The sequence below is a fragment of the Falco cherrug genome, chromosome 5 (assembly GCF_023634085.1).
Source record: "Falco cherrug isolate bFalChe1 chromosome 5, bFalChe1.pri, whole genome shotgun sequence".
Lineage (NCBI taxonomy): Eukaryota > Metazoa > Chordata > Aves > Falconiformes > Falconidae > Falco > Falco cherrug.
In genome coordinates this window covers 62,178,385-62,203,401 of record NC_073701.1, presented here as the reverse complement: position 1 = coordinate 62,203,401, position 25,017 = coordinate 62,178,385, and the positions used below count along the sequence as shown (strand labels likewise).

The 25,017-nt window shown below is 41.5% G+C and overlaps 1 protein-coding gene across 3 annotated transcripts in view; it reads left to right on the top strand.

Moving 5' to 3' along the window:
* EXOC4 (exocyst complex component 4) overlaps positions 1 to 25,017 on the top strand; it is a 408,335-nt gene that overhangs the window by 47,318 nt on the left and 336,000 nt on the right. For all 3 annotated transcript variants that reach the window (XM_027808507.2, XM_055710705.1, XM_055710704.1), the window contains exons 5-7: positions 7 to 116; positions 12,911 to 13,154; positions 19,985 to 20,162. In XM_027808507.2, coding sequence (XP_027664308.2) covers positions 7 to 116; positions 12,911 to 13,154; positions 19,985 to 20,162 — 532 coding nt within the window. The remainder of the gene's footprint in view (positions 1 to 6; positions 117 to 12,910; positions 13,155 to 19,984; positions 20,163 to 25,017) is intronic.

Below are 25,017 nucleotides of genomic sequence, written 5' to 3'. Positions count from 1 at the left end.
ACATAGTTCACTTGTGAAAGATGCCTCTCCTGTACCTCTTATGGATGTTACTAACCTATCTACACCTCGAAAGTTTCTTGAAACTTCCCAGTTCAGTACTCCTGGAAGCTCCAGCAGTGAGTATTTGTCACGTGCATTCCTCACAGAATTAATTTGTAGATCTTCCGCTGATTTTACAGGAGTGGCAGTAAACTTATCATCCCCTCTTTGTGGTTGGCTGCTGATGGGAGGTCCCGAGACAAAAAGTTAGGAAATGGAGTGTCATGAACTGAGTGGGTGGTATGTCCAGGGGCAGAACTTGACCAAATCTGCATTTTTGTTTTGGCTAATCATCCTTCCCCTCTATTCCCCTACCCTATCAGTTTCAATTAAATACACTTGGTTTTCTGTGCTGTTCAGATCTTAATAGTGTTGTTGATATTCTGAGGAGATTTGTAGGGAGTTCAATTTGTGCAGAGTTGTCATCTACATTATTTAATGTAGGCAGGCAGGTAGGTATGTGTAGATATTGCAGAAGTTTGGGGTTTTTTTCTGTGTTGGAGCCCAAAGGCCAAAACTTTTCCTTGTGGGCATTTTGTAAGTTCAACTAAAGGTATGTCTATACACAGGAATAATCTGGAGGTGAACTTTGTGTAGCTGTTACTATGAAAAACCCTGAGTAAAACACTCAGTTTCATTGGTGCTTTTGTATGAGGCTTTGAAAGTGCTGCACAGATGGGGAGTTAATCCTTGTATTGTTTCAGTAAATTAATAAACGGGGTTGTCCTTGTTTAACAAATGAATAAAATAATACAGAAATGACCTACATCTCTTCCCTTCTCCCTCCTTTAAAAACTGACTGAGACACTTTCCTTCTCATCTTTATCAATTCTTTTCTCCTTTTTTTGTCTGCTTGTTTCTGTGTTTTCTTGTCATGCTTGTCTCCTAGACTCATTAGTTTGATTATTCTTATCTTGTGCTCTTGTTGTGATTTTTGTTGTTTAGCTCTGCTCCTGCAGGGTTAGTTTGTCTCTCGGAGTCTGAGAGTGTATTTCTGTGTAGTGGAGGTTTGTGAGGAGTCCCCTGTGATATGCCAATGTAAACTTTCAGAGCTGGAAACTGCAGCTTGGTCATGGAAACCTAGAAGAGAAGAACTGTGTGAGAATTATGGTGAAAAAAACTTAAGAATTCCTGTTCTGTCACTATGATCAGTGTGAAGTTAAGTTTTGTTTTTTGCTAAAGGTCACAGGGTTTTGGGGAGCTGAGGGAATAAAGGACAAAAAACTGAATCCCGGTCTCTACACTGTAAATGTTAACCTACTTCCTTTTCAGTGAGTGAGTTGTATAGTATCTGCCATTATTTTCCACCTAGAGCATTAGTCCTCTATATAGTAAGAAAAAGTCTATTCATGGAGCTGTTAGGGATCTCTTGTCACCCCTTATGATGGGGAATAGACGGCAGGAGATGCACCTGTTGAAGAATGGAAATCCTATCCTTCTTTCAGTACCTTTTAATGTCTTTATTGCTTTGTTTTATTGCTAGTGTAATATGAACCTTAAATATGCTCTGAAAAGCATTTTGTTGATACTTGTCACCTTTAAAGGCTTACAGATCCTAGCCAATCATTGTCACATCTGCTGAGTTTGGCAAGAGGTTTGTTACTATCCAAAGCTGGACAAGAAGTTTTTTTCCTAGCTGTAGCCAGTGTAAACCTGATCTTTGTAAAGATGAATACATTTTTAGTGTTAATGCTGCACTCCTGCAACTCTATCTCTAAAGGAAAGTCCCAAGGGTACTGCTTTTTCAGATTCCAGGGTTCAGAGTCAGTTCATGTGCACTGACCCTAGTGTTCACATTTATGTACTGCCCTTCTTCAGCAGAGTCCAGTTCCAAGTTTATGCACTGATTTGCATAGAATCCTAGAAGACCAGGCTGGAAGGGACCTCAAGGATCATCTGGTCGAACCTTTCTTGGGAGAAGTGCGGTCTAGACAAGATGGCCCAGCACCCTGTCCAGCCATATCTTAGATGTGTCCAATATTGGGGAATCCGCCACTTCCCTGGGGAGATTATTCCAGTGGCTGATTGTTCTCTTGTGAAAAATTTTCCTGTGTCCCATCGGAATCTCCCCAGCAGTAACTTGTACCCGTTACCCCTTGTCTTTTCCACGTGACTCCTTGTAAAAAGAGCGTCTCCATCTTCTTGGCAGCCACCCCTTAAATACTGGCACACGGTGATAAGGTCTCCCCTAAGCCGCCTTTTCTCAAGGCTGAACGAGCCCAGTTCTCTCAGCCTTTGCTCGTCTTTGTGGCCGTCGTGTGGACCCTCTCCAGCCTGTCCCCATCCTTTTTGTATAGCGGGGCCCAAAACCAGTATTCCAGGTTTGGCATGACCAGCGCTGAGTAGAGTGGGATAACGACTTCTTCACCTCTGGTGGTGATGCCCTTGTTGCTGATGCAACCCAGCCTCCTGTTGGCTTGCTTTGCCGCAGCAGCACACTGTTCGCTCGTACTGAGCTCGTTGTCCAGAGCACCCCCAGGTCCCTCCCCACAGGGCTGCTCCCCAGCTGGGTAGATCCCAGCCTGTCCTGCACTCCTGGATTATGTTCTCCCAGTTGCAAGACGTCACGTCCTTTCCTGTTGAACTCGATAAGGTTCTTGTTAAGGCCACTCTTCCAGCCTATCCAGGGCTTCCTGCAGGGTGGCTCTTCCTTCCAGAGTGTCCACTTCCCCACTCAGTTTGGTATCATCAGCAAACTTCATGAAGGTACTCCAGATCCCATCATCCAGATCACTTATGAAGATACTAAAGAGCACTGGGCCCAATATCGATACCTGTGTATTGATTATCACTGTGTAGTTCTTGCACTACACTGACTGTGATTGTCCGTGATGGTCTTTGCCCATTGTGATTTTGGCTTTGTCTGATAACAAGGTTATATAAGAATAAACAGTGTCATCCTGTACATTGACTGATAGTTATTGGTTACAGAAGTCTTCTGAAGAGCAGAACCAAAAATAACCTTATCTTGCTGCAGTTGGAACCAAATCTAAATTTAAAATTGTGATAAAACTTCTCCAGAATGAATTGAAAGTAAGCCTGGGTTATCCATCTGACAGGGCTGTTTGCAAACTTTCCCAAGATACCTTCTACAAAGCAGGAACGATACTGTCCTGGTTTCAACTGGGATAGATTTAATTTTCCTCCTAGTAGCTGGTGCAGTGTTGCATTCTGGATTCAGTGTGAGAATAATGACAATGATACACTCATGTTCTTAGATATTACAAAGTAGTGCTTACACTAAGTCAAGGACTTTTCAGCTTCTCAGGCCCTGCCAATGAGAAGGCTGGAGGGGCACAAGAAACTGGGAGGGGACACAGCCGGGACAGCTGACCCAAACTAACCAAAGGGATATCCCGTACCGTGGGGTGTCATGCTCAGTATATAAACTGGTGGACAGTTGGCCAGTGGGGGCTAATTGCTGCTCAGGGGTGCAGATGCTGGGCATCAGGCAGTGGGTGGTGAGCAATTGTATTGTGCATCACTTGGTTTTTTTCTTGATTGATTTGCCATTCTCTTTTTATCTCCCTTTTTGTTACTAGTATTATTGTTAGTATTATATTTTATTTCAATTATTAAACTGTTCCAATCTCAACCCACAGGTTTTACCTTTTTCTGACTCTCCTTCCCATCCCACGGGGGGTTGGGGAGAGAGGGAGTGGCTGTGTGATACTTAATTGGTGGCTGGGGTTAAACCATGACAGATGTGCGTTAATATAGAAATTTAAACCAATATGTGAGGGATGTTCCTTCTGTAAGGAAGGAGTGAAGTGTATCATACTTAATCTCATGCCATTTTTTGGCAGAGATTAGGCCAAGACTCTTTGCCACCATCTTTTACTTGGAATAGGACATGGGACCCCTGTTTTGTTATTAGCTCCAGTTAGAATAGCAGGCTTGGGATTTGTTTACCTGAGCCATTTAGACATTTTTTTTATAGAAGTAGTGAGGCTGTGCTTTCAAATAAGAAAGTTTATTAGGTTATTCCTTTTTCTTTATAGTGGTTCCCCCCACAGTATACCAGGCAATCTTTACGTGTGTAAGAATAGGAAAAAGGTGTGTTATTAATCACTTGTGATAGCAGAACAAGTTGGGGTACTAACATTCCTAAAGCGTTGAGAAATAAGTGTTTTCTGAGCTCATTTGAGAGTTCTGAAAATCTTCTAATGATGGTGTTTAAAATTACTTGTCCTAACATGCCCTCAATAAGTTATTTCAGGATGTATTTAAATGAAGGTTTTAGGGTACAAGCAACAGGTAAGAACCACAGCAGTGGCTTCTAAGAACTAGGCTATTTGTGAACATAAACCGGTGTCACTGTTTTCACTCCAAATGCCTAAAAAGAAAGACTCTGATGGCTTCATCCTCAGCTCGTAAATCGGTATAGGACAGTTGAGAATCTGCTTTAAAAATTCTTATTTCTGCACATCTGTTGTTGCTCTTTGTGCCCAGTGCACCAGAAAAATATCTTCCCTGGCTCCTTGTTACATTCTGTATCACTCAGTGACATGCTGGGCAAGTGTCCCTCAGACTGGGGAACTTGTAGATGATAATAGAAAATATTTGATCAGCATAAAGTAGGCATATGGTTACAAGTGCACAATGTACTTATGTATATTTTTTCCTCATAATTTTATTTAAAAGTAGCCTTTTCCAGGACTGTGGAACTACCAGAGAATTTAAAACTTATGTGTATGCATAGCAAAAGCTGTTTCTGTCTTTAGTCATTAAGTTTTTTGGCTTTTTATTGATGTAACAAATTGACTGTGCATATTAATGCATGTCATTATAAAGTACTGACTCATTCAACCCATCTCAGCAAAGATGCCAAAATTTTGAGTCCTTTCTGTATTCACTTCCCAAAGGAGATGTTAGCTTGTGTTGTAGAATCTTTATAAGGAAATTAAAGCTGTTCCTGCTGCACTTAAAATAAACAAAACCTTCAGTAATGTTCACCTGAGGATTGTAGATATGGCAGTTCACCAGTAACATTTTCCTTTCATGCCAGTTCAGAGAAATAAACTCACTTGTAAATGATATTTCTCTGCTTGAACCTTCTGTACTCTGAAGAGTATTTATGAAGGTTCCTGCATTGCCAGGTTCTTCCTCGGACTATAAAACACATGCTCACCCAGTACACAGCAAACCCAAGAGAGTGCCCTTTCCTGAAAAATTTCAGAGAATGCTTCTTAGAAATCAGGCAGAAGATGAGCTGAGGTGGTGACAGTTAATGTTGTTATTGATGGTATATATAAATTTTATTCTGCATGGATAATATATTTCAGTGACCCATACTTCTCAGCTCTAAGGGGAAAAAATGTAGCTTCTAGATCCAAACTGTATGGTGGCTTCTAGAGGTCAAGACTAGTTACTGCTCCTGGCTCTGTTTCTTGAAGAATGCAAGTACTTCTGTGTGGGTGAGAACATACGGAGATCTGTGAACTTGGCCCTGCAAAGCGTCTGCAGGAGCTTGAGCTTTAAGGTCCAATGATAAAGGTGGCTCTAAAAATGCCATTGTGGCATTTTGTTTGTTGTCGCAGTTGCTTCTAATTCAAACGTGCTCAACAAATAGGCAGAAGGTATTTTTTTTTCTGTTAACGTCACCTGAGGATCTGACACCAGCTAGGTGATATTTCTCTATCATTCATACTAAAATTAAATGATCCCCTCACTGAACCAGAGTTTTCCTGTTTTAGCTGTTTTGCATTTGCACAGATCCAACTAAGGACTTGATTGGAAGGTGTGGGAATCCTGTGGTGAGTCTTGATTCTCTCCTGCTATCACTGCAGTGCTGCACAAAAAGCAGAATTTATTCTTATGGCAGGGTAAACTTTTGGGGCCAGAATCATGGAATAGTTTGGGTCGGAAAGAACTTTAATGACCACCAGGGACACCTTCCACTACATCAGGTTACACCAAGCCCTGTCCAACCTGCCTTGAGCACTGCCAGGGATGGGGCAGCCACAGCTGCTCTGGGCAGCCTGTGCCAGTGCCTCACCACCTCATGGTAAAGAATTTCTTTCTATTATATACTCTAATTCTGCCCTCTTCCAGCTTAAAACCATTCCTCCTTGTCCTATTGCTACAGGCCCTTGCAAAAAGTCCCTTTCCAGGTTTCCTGTAGATCCCTTTAGGTACTGGCAGGTGCTCTAAGGTCTCCCTGGAGCCTTCTCTTTTCCAGGTTGAACAGCCCCAACTCCCTCAGCCCGGCTTCCTAGCAGAGGTGCTCCAGCCCCCGATCATCTCCGTGGGCTCCTCTGGACTCGCTCCAACAGGCCCGTGCCCTCCTTGTGCTGAGGACCCCAGAGCAGAGGCAGCGCTGCAGGGGGGTCTCACCAGAGCGGAGCAGAGGGGCAGAATCCCCTCCCTGGCCCTGCTGGCCACGCTGCTCTTGGTGCAGCCCGGGGCTCGGTTGGCTTGCTGGGCTGCGAGGACATGTTGCCAGGCCACACTGAGCTTCTTGTGTTAGAGAAGTCTACTCCTGTAGTTTAAGAAGGATTTGTAACTACACAATAAACATGAAAGCCTATGAAGTAGCTTTCTGTGTGTCTGGTTTTTGTAGGACCGTGATTTCTCTTGTTTCTTATTAATAGTTCATGTTCTGACTCAGTGCTGAGCAGTGATACATGGAATCTTTGTGTGTGTTTGGGGAAGGAGGGGGAAAACGGTGATTTTAGGTCTGTGTGATGAAAGCCAGAAGAGTAATGCCTATCTCTCTTCCTGTATGATTTCATTAGTTGTTCCTGTATGTGGTCCTAATATAAGATACTTGATTACTGTGCACTTACTATTTTTTTTTAGTTTGGAGACTTGTTTTTCATGCTTGTTTATATTAGGAGGATTTTGAATGGGATTTAGAGTTGCTTTGTACAGTTTTTTTCAGAACGAAATGTTCTTAAAATTATTTGGAAGAGTGGCCTTGTCAAATTAAAATGCCTCTTTTTGAAAGACTAACTTTCTTAAAACCATAGATGGAACTGTGTGAACAACAGTTTTAGAAAGAGAAGATTTGCCTTGAGGCTTGGAGGTGATTGATCTCTGAGACCCATTTTCTTTTGGGCCTGGTAGTAACGAAGAACAGAAAACGACCAAAATCTTTAAAGGACCGATTTACCCATTTCTAAATTAACTGTACATTTGTTTCTCAGTGTCTCCATGCATGGGTCAGAATGAGGATTCAGCACCAGAAATTAGCATGTGACTTTTCTTCAAATCTTAAATTATGCCTTTAGGCACTGTGAACTTCCATTCTTCTCTCTAGAAGGATTAAAGGCAAAAAGGATATAATCAGAAGGCATGTAAATCACAGAAAATAGTACATTAAATTTTACTAGTTGTCCATAAAAGCACACAGCTAATGAAATCTTCTGTAATGAGTAGCAGCAAATTTTGACCGTTCATTGGAATGAAAAACAAGACGCAAGAGTCTTTTCCTTAGCTGCTTTGTTTAAATGAGTTATCAACATTGACTTTTCTGGGGATCAGACTGGCGCTATTAAAGTGCTTCTTGCAGCAGGTTTGTTTCTTGTGAAATGGCAGAACTGTACAAACGAGGGTATCACCAATTGAAACAGACATTTTTATAGGGCATCGTCAAACCAGAGAGCTGTCAGGGAAGTTTCTGCCTTTGTAACTACGGAGGTGATGCATCGACGACACACCGGATTCAACTTTCTAGTGATTTAAACTGAGGGTAGTTTTTTTTACTGCTTAAAAAAAAGTTGTGTGTTTTCAGATGCGCTGCTTCAGTGATGAAAAATTTCTGAAAATGACTGGATATTTCATTAGATAATGTAGCAAAATCATCAGTCCTTTAGGTGGTTATCTTGGTAGGCTTTTGAGAAACCATATTTAAATATTCCACTTCATAATCGATTTTCAAAGATCATTAGAACAAAAAAATAATCAGGAGTAGTCAGCATAGCTTCACCCAGGGGGATTATGCTTGACCAACTTGATAAACTGCTGCAAGGAAATTACTGGCCTGGTAGACAAGAGGAGAGCAGTGAATATTGTCTACTTGCTCTTTCAGTAATGTCTTAGACACTGTCTTTCATAAGATCCCAATAGAGAAATGGTTGTTATACAGGCGGGGTGAGCAGACAGTGGGATGGATCGAAAGCTGACTGAATGGCTGGGCACAGAGGTCGGTGGTCAGCAGCATGGTCTGGTTGGGGGATGCTAACTAGTGGTGTACCCTAGGGTACACGTGGTGTTTCTACTGGGTTCAGTTCTGTTCAATATCTAAATCATTGATCTGGATGATGGGGCAGAGTTTACCCTCAGCAAGTTTGCAGATGACACGGAACTGGGAGGAGTGGCTGATATGCCAGAGGATCATGCTATCATCCAGAGGGACTTGGATAGGCTGGAGAAATAGACTGACAGGAACCTCCTGAAGTTCAGCCAGAGAAATTGCAAAGTTCTGGCTCCGGAGAGGAAGAACCCCAGGCACTAGGGAATGTGGGGAATCACTGAGCTGGAAAGCAGCTTGGCACAAAAGGACCTGGGGATCCTGGTGGACAGCAAGTTGAATGTAAGCAGCCAGTACAGTGCCCTTGCTGTAAAGAAGTCTGAAGGTATCTTGGGCTGCATTAAAGTATTGCCAACAGGTAGGGGTGGTCCTTCCCTTCTACTCGGCACTGGTGAGGCCACATCTGGAGTGCTGGCTGTAGTGCCAGGCTCACTAGTACAGGAGAGATACAGACATACTGGAGAGAGTCTAGCAAAGGGTCATGAAAATGATTAAGGGTGTGGAGCATCTGTCCTAGGAGGAAATGCTGAGAGCTGGGACTGCTCGGTCTAGGGAAGAGAAGGTTCAAGGTGGATCATAACAATGTATAAATACCTGAAGGGAGGGTGCAGAGGACTGAGCCAGGCTCTGTTCAGTGGTGCCCAGTGCTGGGGCCAAAAGCAATGAGAGAAAGGGAAACAGAGGTTCCCTCTGAACATCAGGAAACATTTGTTGTATTTTTTTTACTATGAGGGTGACAGAGTGCTGGCACAGGTTGCCCAGGGAGGCTGTGGCATCTCCATCCTTGGAGATACTCAGAAGCCGTCTGGCTTCGACATGGTCCTGGGTGATTGGCTACGTGGGTGTCCTGCTTGGCCAGGGGTGTTGGACCTGATGATCTCCGGAGCTCCCTTCCGCTCCATCCCCTCGCCCCGAGCGCCGTGCAGGTACCCGGCAGGGCTGGCCCCAGCCCTGGTCCCTGGGGAACGGCCCCTGTGCCCGGCCGCCAGCGGGATGTCACTCCGGTCCCCACCACGCGCTGGGCCCGGCCGTCCAGCAGCTTTTACCCAGGGAACAGCACGTCCACGCCAGGAGCAGCCGGCTTCTCCAGGAGAGCGCTGGGGGAAACGGTCTCACAGGCTTCGCTAAGGTCTAGGGAGCAGCACCCACAGCCTTTCCCTCCAAACTCGGGGGGCTGGATACTGGGAGAAGAACTGGTCTTACTGTTAAAAGACTGAAGGAAAGAAGGCAGTACGCGCTTCAGCCTTTTCCTCATCCTTTGTCACTATGTTTTGCCCCCGCATCCAATAAAGGATGGAGATTCTCCTTGGCCTTCCTTTTGTTGCCAATGTATTTATAAAATATTTTTTTATTGTCTTTTATGGCAGTAACCAGATTAAGTTCCACTTGGGGTTTGGCCCTTCTAATTTTCTCGCTGCATAACCTCACAACAGCCTTAGTAGTCCTCCTGAGCAGCCTGCCCCTTCTCCCAAAGGTCATAAACTCTCTTTTTTCCCTGAGTTCCAGCCAAAGGAACTGGACTCTCTTCAGCCAGGCCGGTCTCTTCCCCCGCCAGCTTGTATTCCAGCACATGGGGACAGCCTGCTCTGTGCCTTTAAGATTGCCTTCTTGAAGAATGTCCAGCCTTCCTGGTCCCCTTGGCCCTTCAGGGCGGCCTCCCAAGGGACTCTGCCAGCCAGGCTCCTCAACAGGCTGAGGTTAGCTTTCTGGAAATCCAAGGGGGCAGTTCTGCTGCCCCCTGCCCTTTACTTCTCCCAGAATTGATACTAGGATTAAGTTCTGGCAGTGGTGTGCTTTTGTCTTGATACGAATGAATAGCAAAGTTATACATATTGTCAGTTTGAGTATATACTGGCGCTGATCTGTAGGGACATCTTCCTTTACCTGTGGAGCTTCTCTGCCAGAGAGAATAGCATGTGGGGTTGCAATTTTAAAGGTGTACCTCTTTATAAACACCTGTCTACTTTGATGCCTTTTTTGAAGTAGTAGAGGACAGGAGGGGCTCATTCCTGGGGCAAGGCTTTGTGGTCAAATAACCTCTTGATGACATTAAATGGCAGAAGAGGATGTTTGAAGTTGGGAAGACAGAGGAAAAGAAGAACATCTTCAATTACCTGGGGTTGGGATCTTTTCAGATATTACAGTTAAATGGGCCCCCAAAGCTTCCCAGGATACCTGTTTAATAGGCACAGTGTGCAGGAAACGTTGTCCCTACTGTTTTATCAAAAGACCAGATCTAACAGTAGTTATATACCAGTGTGTTCCTACTAGATATTGAACTATTCACTTTACTGTTGTTTGTAAGAGATGTAAATCAATGTCTCGACTATTTGAGGGTATTCAAAATTGGTTTGCTCTTTTGAAAATGGAAGAGTGTTCGTCTTAGTGTGCTGGCAGAGTTCTCAGCAAGATTGCTGCCTTTAGTCCTCTTAAATGCTGTCCTCACATTTGGCTACAGGAGTATTTCCTCCCTCTTGGGTTTTCATTGTGTGATATTAAGAATAATATACAGTCTGCTTACAAAGCGGCGGCAGCACAATCATCGGGACCTGTCCTCTAAAAGGTTGCTTGGGCTGTGAAATCTTTGCATTGAACTCAGAGGAACAAGATATTTGGTTTTTTTAAAAAACCAGTAATTTAAAACCTTTCTTCCTCTAGCATTTCCAGCACTGTCTTTTCCACAGCTCTTGTTCCAAAAGAGCTCATTTTCTGTGTTTGTGCCCGGCACGCTGTGGTTTTTTTTTTTGAGAGTAACAAGTAGCATTAACCAAGCGGGTAGATGATGTACACAGTACACAAAAGTGCTTTGCAGTCTTGTGGATTGAAAGGTGTGTGATGGATGAGAGTGTTGAGCAGAAATAGTGGGCTTCCAGCTGTTAACTTCTAATTGGTATTATTGCTTTTGCGTGTTTGAAGTATCACCTGTACTATCCTTGGTCTTTTTGCTTCTTTTTGAAAAAAATTAACATGTTCTGGGCATTTCTAGTACTTGGTCCATAACTTGCCCAAATTTAATTGAAAAAAAAAAAGCATGTGTGAGAAAGGAAAAAAGCACTATTTGATCTCCCTGGTGCTCATTATCTAAGACCTAATATCATTCTCCATGAGTCTCACAGGGATCCATTCTCATCTTGCTTTTACCTGACAGTGCTGCTGGTGCTCTAGGTTGAATTGTAAGGGCATGTGCACAGTGAGTTTGGTTTGAACTAGAGGTGCCATGTTAGGGATTACACTGATGGAAAGAAACATTCTCTGCTGTGGAAGTTGGTGTAAGCTGACACGGAAATAAGCTTATCTGTTTATTATGTTGCTGTTTATAAAGTGGCACCATATGGGCTCTTTGGGACATTGTTTTCTTGATCTTGTGTTATTTTAGGAGTGCTGATGGTCTGTTCAGTGTCACGCCTTTAGACAGCTGCAGGGCTGCATTCTACTTGTGATATGCCATTTTTCATTTTTGCCATGTCATTTAAATCCTTTTGGTGGATCTTTTGACATTTGTTCTCATGTTCTTGGGCAAATTTTGAGTAAAAAAAAAATAATCTGTTGAGCAGTTGAAACCATGGGACTCATCTATCATCCAGCAGCCATTAGCAGAGTTCTGTACTGGTAAGGTGAAACAGCTGTTAAATTTTAGTTTCTATGCAAGGAAATGGTATGGTGGATGGCATAGCTTCAGCTGTGTACTCGAGTGCTGTTTTTCCATGTAGTACCTACCACTCCAGCTGTTAACAAGCCATGCAGCTGTAGATCTTCCAAGTTGCTTTGAGCTTTCCTTGAAGACACTTAATTCACATAAGTGTTTGAATATATTTATGAAACGTTTCACCTAGTCTTTAACAGAGACATGTTTTGTTGTTGCTGGGTGCTATCTGTAAATTAAGAAATGTTGCTTAATGAACATACTTTAAAAAACATAGTACCTCTTGCTTTTCTCTTTCTTGTCGCTTAGCAACAGAATTTCTCCCTGTGCAATCTCTGTTACTTCAGGAGGACTGTATCCACAATATTGTCCCTAATTCTTCTCATTTTTCTTTTCTGGAAGCCTTGCTAAAAGATTTGAGTAACTTCATCAACCCCTTGATGGATGTAATAAAGCAGAATAGGATACTATCAAACAATCATTCACTTTGGCAGTGTAAACTTTGCCAAATTTGTCAGAAGTCTTGATGCTTGATACTGTTTATAATGAAAATTCTGCTCTTGTGAAGAATATAGGGAAGAAAAACACCTGGGTTAGAAATTTAGGGCTCTTACCTGCTCGAAACACATTCAAGGGATTTGTAGTGATGTAATACCTTCTTGTTTATGAATATCTTAGTTACATCAGATTTCCTTTGTTTCTTAACTAATATGTAACTTACACCATGACCTCTGTTTCTAAATCAATGAAATGTGCAGTCTGTTTTATTTATGTATAGGGAAGCCCCCAAGCAAATGGAATTATCCATTGCCTCCCCCCAAAGCGGAGTGTTGCTGGTTTCCTTGTCCCTTGGTTGCTCAAAGTAGTGGGAGTTCTGTGAAGGCAAGGTAGTTTATAATGCTGCTTCTGCATGGTGCTAAGTGTTGGTTTTAATAATTTAAATCTTGGATTATGTCTTCTTAACTCTATTGCAGTGCGAGAAGCAAGCCTTCTGGAAATTAAAGAAGATACGGAACTGGATCCAGAGGAGAACAGCACTGTCTTCATGGGCATACTCATCAAAGGGCTGGCCAAGCTGAAAAAAATCCCTGAAACAGTGAAAGCCATTCAGGATCGCTTAGAACAAGAACTCAAGCAGATTGTTAAGCGGTCCACAACCCAGGTGGCAGACAATGGTTACCAGAGAGGGGAGAATCTTTCCCAGGAAAATCAGCCTAGGTAAGGATATTTGAACCACTGAACCTTGGTTACTGTGAAAAGAGGTCTGGAGAAAGGTGTCATATCTGCCAAACTGCCATTTGAAGGAATGACAATAATGTTTTTGCAGTAGCAGAGAGCTGAAATGGTAGAATTTTCAGAAATGCCTGCGTCTCACTGAAAGGCTGATGTGCTTGAGCACCTGTGAGTCTTGGGAATTTACAAAATGTGTTCAGAATGGGGAGGCATTGTTGCTTCTCAGTTAAGGATGTGGGAAAGGGAGATGCTTGCTTCTGTGCTTGGCCCTAAAAGAGAATCTTTTGGTTAAACAGATGTTTGAAATGCAGATTTGAAGGTGGAAGCACAATAGAAGCCAGCATTATTTAACTAACAAGAGTGCATTATGTTCAGTACTTGATTTTAATTTTTTGTAACCTAATCTTTCATTTCAAGTGGCTTTACAACAGATTGAATTGTAATGCTTTCTCAGATTGCTGGTATGTATAGTGTAAAGCACACTTGATGCCAAAACAAGTACTATCTTCCTGTATTGCACTGAATCATAGCTTTACACTGGTGCTCATGCCAAAATTCCAATGTAATATGACTTGAAAAGAGAAGATTAAGCTCAGTTATTTATTTCAAGTGTAGCAGAGTCCAATTAAGGTGATGCAGGGGCTAAGCTTTGAAATAATGTGTGGAACTAATTACATCAGTAAGTGTATGGCCAAGTTTCTAATTGGTTTGCAGCCCCATTTACAGTAATAGCAAGGTGTGCAAGCCAACCGAGAACTATGTTTCTGCTGTTCTTCAGGATTCAATAGAACCGTTCTTTGGAAAATAGGACTCCATAAGGCCTAGCTTTCACTTTGAGCCGAAATAATAAGTTGTGACACTACACATTGTAATGATCACTGTCCAAAGGGAATTAGTGCTGGAAAATAAAAATGAAAATAAAAATGTGTATCTTCATTACATATAATATTTGTAATGGAAAATCACTCCCAAGGAAAACGTTAGCTTGATAAAGACTTTTTTAGTTCTTATCATTATCATAGCTGTGGAATCAGTTATGTTTTGAAGAATTCATAGACTTAGGGTGCTGATAACTTGGTGCAATTACAACAAGGTTTTTGGAATGGATTAGAAGGCAGAATTTTAGTTTCTGATGCCGAGAGGGAGTGTAGCATATGCTTGACACTTGGTTCTGTCACTCAGTCTTGAGAAGTGGTATGGGCTACCGGCTGTCCATTGAAATTGATAAATTGGATCAGATCATATTTTAATGAAGGTTACCTGCCCAGAGGGTTGAGCAAGGTACAAAAGCGTTGAATGGGTTTTGGCATGCATTTAATAGGAGGTTGTGTGCCTTTTTAAGGTGCTTATATCTAGAGCATGGAAAGTATCTTAAATTCTTGTTGAATGAGGAGATGATTAGAACTGATTCTAAACCGAAATCACATGTGAATTTTACAGCAAATTAGGTGAATTCATTTATATTGAAAAGAATAAATTACAGTATGGAAGGGTATACTGCCCCTTAAATTAGCTACAGTTTTAAATCAAAACTAAGTGACTTTCCTGCTGTCAAGAAAAAAATAAATCTGAACAACAAGGTCCTATTTCAAGACAGTTCTGTAAGACCCCAAATTTGAGCATGTTGCAGTGACCAAAACTGCTTAACTATTCATTAGGCTGTCAGCTGCAATACTTACTTGACCTCAGGATTCAGTGAAAAAAATGTTTTTCAGCTCACCTTAAAACTAGTCACACTTGGATGCCTCTTAGTTTCTATCACTGAGCTCAAAGCCTGTATTCAGCTACTGTACTTTAAATGATATCCATAAAAATTCTCATTTCTGGCAAATAAAATGACCAATAGGATGACAGAGAGGCCTGCGGGGTCTGAGGCCGTAGATTAAGACAAGGTCCCTGCGGCAATTTCGGTATGCATGGAACAAGTTATATGCATTTCTTCATTGCTGTGTGGTGGCTCTCAAAGGCTGGCTCTTACTTTTTCTCTGTGAAATGGGTAGTGCTTTCCTCTGTGTGAGGATGAGGCTGATAGTCTGCTTGTGAAGGTTCTGGTGTAATTCTTTTTGAGACTTCATGTAGCAATTATGTAGAGCCCTATTATCATTGTGCAAGGGTAAAATAATTTCTAGAACCTGGCCAGAAAAGTTAGAGATCTGGTAAAAGCCCACTGAGTCTGAAGAGACACTGATCTCATTCTTCTTATTTTTAAAATTTGACTGCTGTCTGCTTCCTTACCTAGCAAGCTTTTCCACATGAATTTGTGCAGCCACCTTATTCATTAGTATGTAAAGAAATGATTATTTGCTCCCAAATTTTTAAAACCAAGGGTTTTTTTGGGTTTTTTTGTTTGTTTGTTTGTTTTGGCTCTAAAGCAGCTAGCTCCCAGAGAGTTACCTCTGTCATGCACCTCTGCATGCTCTCATCATAGATCCAACAGGCAGTGGGGTTTTGGGTCAGTTCCTCAGAGCTTCATGAAGTTTGTTGTCTCACATGGAAGTCCTGAAGACTCTGTAAGCCTGCTAGGAGCAAGTTCATGCTGTACTAGATGTTGTATACCAGACTTGTTACTAAACACATGCACAAGAGTGAGCAATGATCGCAGCGTTGATGATGTGTGGCCCTTTCTGTCATGGGTGCATTGTCCTTGTCCTTTGATTTGAGAGCTCAGCCAGCAGTGCAGCTGAGTAGAGTTGGTGTGAAACTGGAAAGGCTCATTTATTGTAGATTGACACTAGCCCTGGTAAGGACCTCCTTATAATGGCAGAAGTGTATTTTTCACCAGTGGGGTCACAAAGGAAAGACTTGCATGGCTTTGTGATACAACTGATTTTTAGGTTTCCTAAAACACACAACATGGATGCAGTCACGTAGGTAAACAGACTTAGGATAGACCTGACTAGATGGAGCATCCTTGGCTCTGAGATCCTTTGCTGTGAATATAAACCCTCTCTACTAATGTGCACTTACCACTATGAAATGTGAATGACATGAAGATAGTAAAACCTGATAATGGGTAGTAGCAGGTTCCTTGTCACGGGTAGAAGATAATTTTGAAAACTGTGCTTAAATCTTGCTTAGTTGCAGCTGACCTCAGCTTTAATTTAAGTGGATTCGAAGTCTAGATAGGTTCTCTAAAGTTTTTTAGATATCTGTGCTTGGAAAAAGTTTGTGAAAAAGAGCTTAAATATAGGAATTGCCTTTGCCTTATCCTTAATTAGTGGCTCATTAGAGCATGCCCTGTAACTTCATGTTCAGAAATACTTATCTTGGGTTGTGGAGGACAAAGCATCATAGAAGAGGCTGTGTTGCATTAGCTTGGGGTACTGCTACATGAACCTGTGGGTCTATTAAAAATTATGGAAGATTGTTGACTGTAGAATAAGAATAATTGGATGCATGCCTACTTGAAGGTCAGATCTATAGGACAGGATTTTGGTAGGGATACATTGAAAATATGGTACAGTAGGAGATGGTGTATTGACAATTTTGCTACTAAACCAAATCGATTTGATTCAATGTACTTTTCCGTACATGTTCATAATACACTTCTGGCTTTTTACCTCATCTCAAAGCTTTAAAATAAATACAGAAATTATATACATGCCAACACACTGACCAGGCAGAGGATGTTATTGCTGTTAAAATGTATGAATTGTCATTAGTGACCTCACTCAGGTGTCAGCAGTCACTCTGCATCAACTCATTCTCTGTTATTGCCTGGACAATAGGAGTTGCTTCCAGGTATGTGTCACTGTCTCTCAATATATTTACCATATTTCTCAGTGATGGGGATATGAGATTGCTTTGACAAATTGCCTAAGCCAGTCTCCTGTCATTCTCTGTATATGTTCTGCTTAGGTCACTCGATGCTGCAACCCCATATGCATAAAATCTAGGCCATATTATTTTATGCTGTTTTGTCATGTTGGCTGTCTAACACGGACTGTGTCTGTGTCTCTTTTGGGTCACCTTGTTTCAAAAATGACCTGACAGATTTAGGAGACTTCTAGAGAAAAGAAAATTAAGATAAGAGATGCTGACTAATTTGAAAATAGGGAGATGTGGAAATAAGTCATTATTTGAGAATGGAAAATGAAGTGGTAGTTAGCACCACTGAAGAACATGGATCGGGGAGTTTTCATGTCTGTCAGACTGTAACATGAGAATAGGAAGACACTGGAATTTAAAAACAAATAATTCTGTTCAGTATAGTAGTATTTTAGTAATGACTCCATAAACAAGTTGATAATGTGAGGTCAGGCTCACCTAGGGACAATAAAAATTAATTTGTCAAACTATCTGGGTAGTTTGATTCTGCAAAATTGTACTTTTCTGGGGCAGTAAGGAGGTACGTGGGTAACTACATGTTCATTTGTAATGGGATGTTAGTAGAAATCGGACTTGTAGTGATAAATTTTCTCAGTGGTATATAATTAATTTGCTCCCATAATATTAACTTTTTTGGCATTTCGACCGAGGCTATATGTAAGTTCCTCCAACATGAAATTCCTCATCTATCCAAAAGTCTTCTACATCTGGTTTTCCTCCTGTTTTTGTTTGGCTTCTGGCTGACAAGCCACTTGCCCCAGCTGCTTCTTTGTCACTTGCTATGATAAATTCTATATATCTCTTAGAAGCTGTTGAAGAAGTAGTTGCCTCTCCTATGTCTGAGAGTGGGTTGGAGAAGATAACTTGCTTAGCAGCAATGGAGAGTGTTTTTTAAGGCAGCCTTATCTGCATATTGTCCCACCTCCTTCACTGATAACATTGGTGATGGGCTAACAGACATTAGCGCAGCAGGAAGATGCATAGGTCTTTCCACAGTAGCAACTTCTCAGTTTAACTTGGACAGATTAGTTACTAAGCTTTGTACAAAGTCTAAATGGAGGAGAATAGCTTTTCTTCCACACTGGACTTTCCCATATTGAAAATGTAATAATGTTAATGTTGACAATAGCTGTCTTTTCTGGTGCTGTTGTTACCATCCTGTCCTATGTACTTCTGTTTATCCCCTGCCAGTGTCTTACTTGAATTTGTAAAGACTTGTAAAAAAGCAGTGTTTTCTCTCTTAGTACCAACACCACTTTTCTTTAGGCATTTGTTGCTAATCTTAATTATGATGAAAATGGATACAAAACATGGTTTATTTTGTTTTGCTTAAATGTGTGCCTTAGTTCTACAGTCACTTAAGATATGGCAATATTAATGCCCCTGTGTTTCTTATGAGTACCATGACTCCTAAACATGTCTTCATTGTTAATATGCCATATATCTGGCCACTTGATCTGTTCTGCTGTGCTTCACTCTACCCTTCCAGACTTACCCAACAGCTCTTTCTATTGAATCAAGGTGCTCTTCTTCTTAACTTTTGAGCTGTGTAGTTGTTATCATCAGTAGGTGAATGGCCCATGAGAGATCCCCAAGAGATTGCTGTGTAGTGCTGTGCATATATATATATCTATATGTAAAATTGTAGTGTATGAATAAGACACAGTAAGCTGATAGCAATTTTTACAAATAATGGCTATTCTTTTTTCTGCGCTTTGCAGACTTAAAGTTCAATCTAGGATTGCTATAGGCTAAGGTAGGTGGTTGTAGCCACAGCATCAGGCCAGGCCACTCTTACTGCCTGGTGGAAACAGCAGCAAGCATGCAACAGCTTCTTAATTACTCCAGTTAACTATCCAGGTGATGAAAGTGTGCAGATAATTATAGCACTCTGAAATAAAGTGGCCGAGGCATGAACACACACCTCATTAGTGATTGTTAATGAACACAGAAGACTGAACTGTGGTGGTTGAGTGGGTGCAACTCCAGTTCTGGTGCAGATCTTCTGTGCTGCTCTGGGGATAGCAACTTCTTCTGATGGGTAGACACAGCATGTGGTAACTTCTCAGCTGCTGCAGTTAAATGTGATGGAGCCTGTCTGTCAGTGCTTGAAGTGCCTAACATATGGATTTGGGAAGTGTTATCTTCACATTTTGTTGGGGTTACATGTGTACTTGAAATGCTCATTTAGCAGCAGTGAACTTGATCAGAATTTTTCTTTTCTCAAATAATAAAATGTGATGAGTCATTGCCTTATCACAAAATATTTGGGCCTTTGCAAAGGTACATTAGTTACAAAAATTGGACAGTAAGGAAGCCATACGAGCAGGTGAAGTGTAGTACATTTAGATGAGGTTATAGCTGTAGTACCTTCTATATAATAGTAAAATCTTGATAACTGACACAGTTGATAAGGCTTAATGTTTTAGGTTTCTGATCTTTCCTGTTGTTTAAAACCTGCCATACTACTCATTTCACAGTTCAAAATGAATACCTTGTATTCTGTTTGTATGGGTAAGTCAATTTTTATCAACATGAGACTTTTACATTCTTCTGGGGGAAAAGCAGGTAGATTGATTTGGTCCTCCCTGTCTGCAGCTCTATCTGGGAACTTAAAATGGTCTCTAATGTCATAGTACTGAAGTGTGGTTACTGTGTAGTTTCTAATGCATTTGTCTTTCCCATTACCTGCAAGTAGAACACATTAAAAGTGAGCAACTCTGATACAGAGGAAGGAGTGAGAAGGAAAATCCTGGAAAGTATTTAGATACCAAACTTGAACTGCTAGCAGCTGAAGTTAGTTACCTGAAGCCCTCAGAGAGGGTTTGAAGCTAGGTGACCTCCTGGCTTGCACGCAACATCTGTCATAAAACAGGATATATGAATTCACAGTCTTCTGACTCCTGGCCTGCTGCCTGCATCTCCTGCATGCCTGTGTGCCTGTGGTCTTCTAGAAACTGAGTGGAGGTTGTCTTGATGGTTTACAGGCTACTGCTGGAACTGCTAGAGCTTCTCTTTGACAAATTCAACGCTGTGGCAGCTGCGCACGCTGTTGTCCTCGGACACCTTCAGCAAACAGTGGCATCTCCTTGCAGCCAGTATGATGGTGATATCAAGCTCTATGACATGGTTGATGTGTGGGTGAAGATCCAAGATGTCTTGCAGGTAAGAATCCTTCAGGTGGGCACATTTTCAGCTGGAAACACCTTTTTTATCCAGAATACCAGACAATACCTGTCATACTTGAGAGACAGCTGTGCTGGAATTTGTCTTGATTTTTGGTAAGTGGTCACATTTATAAGAGACTGTTAAACTCTAGAGAGCTTAAATGTCAGCAGGAAAATTTCTGTGGATTCATCTTTTTGGTGTATGGAAAAGTTGATTCCTTTTGCCTACCAAGTGATTTATCAGAAGCTTTCGAACAGTGACAGTTTTGTTCTGTGTTACCATGTCATGCCTGTCTTATAAAGTGTCACAGCTCTAATTGCTTGTCTTCTCATGTCATTATAGCTTGGTTATAGTCAGCTGAGACGCTTGCTGCCAGAATGTTTTCAGGGAATTCTTATTCGATTCCTATCCTTAACTGTAGCGTACTAAAGGAGTACCTTGCTTAGGCTTTATTCTGGTACCATGCCTATCACCTTAGTATCTGAGACTCTCAAAAGCAGCAGAGCTATCTGTCACATGTCTGTTCTCTCATTCTTGCTGTGAGGCTAACACATGCACGTTAGATTATTTTTTTAAATTTTATTTATTTTGGAATTGCCTTTATATATGGTACACAGATGCAGACCTCACCCAGTATTTGACAGAGGAGGTCAAAGAAATGGGCCTGGCATTGCTTACCAGAGTTGGCAAGATTTATGATGGTCATTCCACCTCTGGCCTGTTCATGAAAAATGCTCTCTGCTCCTACTCTAACACAGTTTTTCATTGTAGGGCACAGGTCTATTTAGCTGTTCTCTAAAGGCTTGTTGGATTGTGCAGTAATGTACACAGGTTTTTTGCTTACACAAATATAGCCAACTGTGTGCATGGTGTGAATTTAGATACTTCTTGGACATGATAAATGTAAGGTATGGGCCTTTGATCACCTCCACTGTCTCCTTACCTACTTACTTGTCTTTCTAGACGAGTTAGTATTTTTATTAAAGAAATCTTGATTAGTTTTCTCCATGATACTATATTGAAGGAAGGTGAAAATTTGTTCTTGCAAAAATTTGATTTGGAATGTCCAGCCAGAGGTTAAGGATGGGTTTTCTAAACAAAAGAATGTCAGGATTGAAGTTGTCTGGCCGTGTTACAGGGAAGAATTCAGCTTAAGAACCTGAGGAATGGGCTTGGCATGGGGTACCTCCAGCCATTTTACTGTCATCCGTGAGGTCTAGAAAAACATCAAGAGCTTTGAGTTCTTCAGGAAGGACAAAGCCTTGCGTGTAAGAATCCTCCAGGATTTTATCTTCAGTGAAGCAGAATGACAAGGCTGGTAATTCCCCCTTATAAGTGAGCATTTGTGATGGTTTCATTCCTTGTGAGTGTTGAAATTGGGAGTGAGTTACACTGGCTTTTCCAAAACAACATTGATAGAACTTCTATACAGAAGCATGCGTAGGTGTGCGTATAGAGGGTGAATGTGCTTTCTGTATTGGGCAGAAGATATTTGATTTTATTTTCTATAACCTTTCTATAAAATGTGTGCCAAGAAAAATCTAACAACTTACTTGTAAAGGTTTCCTTGCTATTGGCCTGACAGCACAGGTGTCGGCAGGAGTCAGAAAAGCTTCCAGAAGAGCTTTACAGTGCATAAAAGCAGTGATTTAAGATCCGTAATCATTTGCTGTTTTAGGGTAAGAGAAGAACATTGACTGACGTAGGGAGGAGGAAATCTTTCATTTTTTTGTTCAAAATCTTAGGGGGTTTTTGTACATTAGTTTTATTGGAGTGGATTAGGGTTTTTTTACCTTACAGTGTATGAAAACGTTTGATCTCAAGACTAAATTATTTCTATTGTGGTTTTCCAAGAAAGGATAATTTTTTTTGAGAGGAGATCTTATATTTGTGGCAGGGGGTGCGGAAAACTCAGTTTTAAAAGTGTTTATTTAAATGTTCCTGCTGTTGGGGGAGGACAAAAATTTGCAGGAAGTGGGTTCGTGGCAGGGTGCATCAGGGAAACGATGCAATTCTTTCAGATCATAGTGAATGTCGTTTATTCATCATGCTAGAACAATATCACATGACTGTGCAATTCACATGGATAATCTTTTGCATACATATATTGTGCATCTCTGCATGTTACAACAAGGTTCTCTATAATTCTGTACAAAAGTAATAATGTGCACTCATGGTGGGCTGCAAATTGTCGTTTGTGAGAAATGTGAGACGGTTGTTTCCAGCAGCTTGTTTTTGTAGCTGGATATCTGAATGCTTCCTAATAACTGCACCAGGCACTGTGGTGTAGGATTAGATAGGTGACACAGTGTTGTGCAGTGTTTAGAGACTGAACATGCAGATATTATGTATTTTTGACCTTCTCTAGAATGGAAGAATACTGAACTCCTCAGGAGAAGAGTGACCTTTCAGAGCTGGGTACTGGAGTGCTAGAAGACAAACAAAAGAATTGGTTTGTCAAAATATTAAGAGCAGCCCTGTGCAGGAAAACAAAGTTTGAAATTATTTACTTGTAGTAGAACCAGCTTAGCCTGTAGTTGTATTGCCATACCAAGAGGAGAGATTTGGAACTTGTTTAAATTTTACCTTGGTATTTTGTCCTGGAGCTAATTTAGCTCTTCAGTGTAGGAGTGGGTGGAATATCCTTTTGAAAAGCGTAATTACTGTAGGACCAAATACTCAGCTGGAGAGAACTGTGAGCTGTGTTACAACAGCAGTTAGCAGTGTACTGACATAAGTAGTTGCTTCAGGACAATGCTTCAGGACAATGCAGTGAAAGAATTCAGAGTTTTTCTGGCACAGTTCAATGTATATGCTACTTCATCCTAGCCCAAGTTATGAAGGCTATACTGTGTGAAAGACACAGAGGGAAAGACATGCTTGGGAAGAAGGCAGAAGGTTTTGGGTTCAACATAGTCTTTCTTTGTCGTTTTACTTTTTTAGTCTAGGCCAAATCTCATTAGCCGGGACAAGGGCTTTTCTGTCCTGTTGTGTTAGTGTCAGGGGATCGACAGCTGGTGGACGTGTTATATAGCAGTCACTCGTGCTTGGTGTGATGGTTCTTCCTTGCTGTTATCTAGAGCACAGAACTTTCAACTGTTCATTCACCTTTTTTAGCACTGTCTTTTGATGCCATGATGAGGGAGAGGCATCTGTCCCTGCTAAGGCCAGTGTTCATTCAGTTTCTTGAGAAATGTCACCTTTCTACTGATAGGATGATCATCCTGTCAGCTGTGTTGTCTCAGTGCAGTGTTTTGCTGCTGGAGAAAATTCCAGAGACATCTCCATGTGTGCTCAGTATCCTGTTATCAGCTTAGACTGGTGCTACTTGTTTCCACGGAAGAGATCTCTCCTTTTGTAGTGGTAGTATTTGTATTTGATGGATCTCAGTTTTTTGAGAGTGGTCTGTGTCTATTTGCTTGCTTTTACAGAAGAGATGGAAAACCACATATATGCTCTGGGACATTAGCAGGCTGTCTGGTGGTTGATATACTGACAAGACAACAACAATTATTACTTTCCTTTTTTTGTGTCTTCTCTCAAATGCTTTTGGGTGTTTTCCAAAAATGGTGTGGTTTAGCAGCCTAAACATTGCTGAATCTATAAGGAAACTGGAGCAAAAGAAATTGAAGCCTACTCTCTGCCCACACACTACTGTTCTGCTACTGAAGAGCTGGAGACAGCAGAAACTGTTGACTGAGAAAGCCTCTTTCTTTGCATGTGATGCTCCACCATCCACAGGCTGTATGATATACTCTTCTTTATAATGTGGAATGGCACTCAAGTGCAGGATTTGAGCAGGGAGATGGAGTAGTTCTGCAGTACACAGCTAGGTCTGGTGGCCAGCAACGTGAGTGATCTCACAGAAAAGCTGCACTTGAATTGTGTTTGCTATGTCATACTTCTCCTGGAGTAGTGCTGAAGGACTTGGAGATATATTTCATGGCTCTGCTTCTGTAAGCTGAGCTACTCTGTGGTTTTGTAAGTGAATTAGTGGGGAAAAATACTGGTCCTCTCAGGCACACAGGTGAGCAGGAGAAAAACAGTGGTTTTCATCAGTCTTAGTACCCATTAGTCAGTGGAAGAGGTGTAGAGTTTTCAGCTCCATACCAGTGTATGCAGATCTGATCCAGCTGTGCTGTGATCCCATTTCTTCCGCTTCTGCAGCCTAGGATGTTTTCCTTGCTCTGGCAGTGTTGCTCATTTTCCTGACAGTAATCTAATTTGAGGGAGTTGATATGGCCAAGCATTTTCTGCTTACTCAGGTCCTTGAACTGTGTCAGTGTTGGCACAGGAGTGAGTGAGAGGGAAGCGCACTGAAAAGAAGTGAAAGGGTTTCTCCTAGCAACTGCAGCTTTCACCAGCTGAAGCTGCTGTGTGGAGCGGCAGCTCAAGGTACCACTCATGCAAAAACAAGGTGATTTTTGCCCTTGCCCTGGGTGGCTCAGTACAGGTCTGAGAGCCGTGCAGAACACTTAACCAAAATGGCTCGTGATGTTAAGAGCAGGAGCTTAAGAATGGTGTCCAGTCACGAGCTCTGAATCTCTCCGCAGTTGTGATGCTGTCTGACTCTTCAGTGAAATAAGGATGTCCTGGAATAGGTAATTAAATCTCTCTTTGCTGGACCTTTGCATTTAAATGAATGAACTATTCGTGACACATACAGTTAATACTTGTAAAGTAAAATAAGATTCTTGGATGAGACATGTTAATGTTAATATGCCATAAATACATAAATGTCAGAGCAATACATGAAATCACTGTTGCATTTGGGAAGGTCACCAGGTAGTATTTCGAACCAAAGTAGCATTATTTTTCAGAAAGTCTTCTTTACAGAAATGTAATGGTTTTG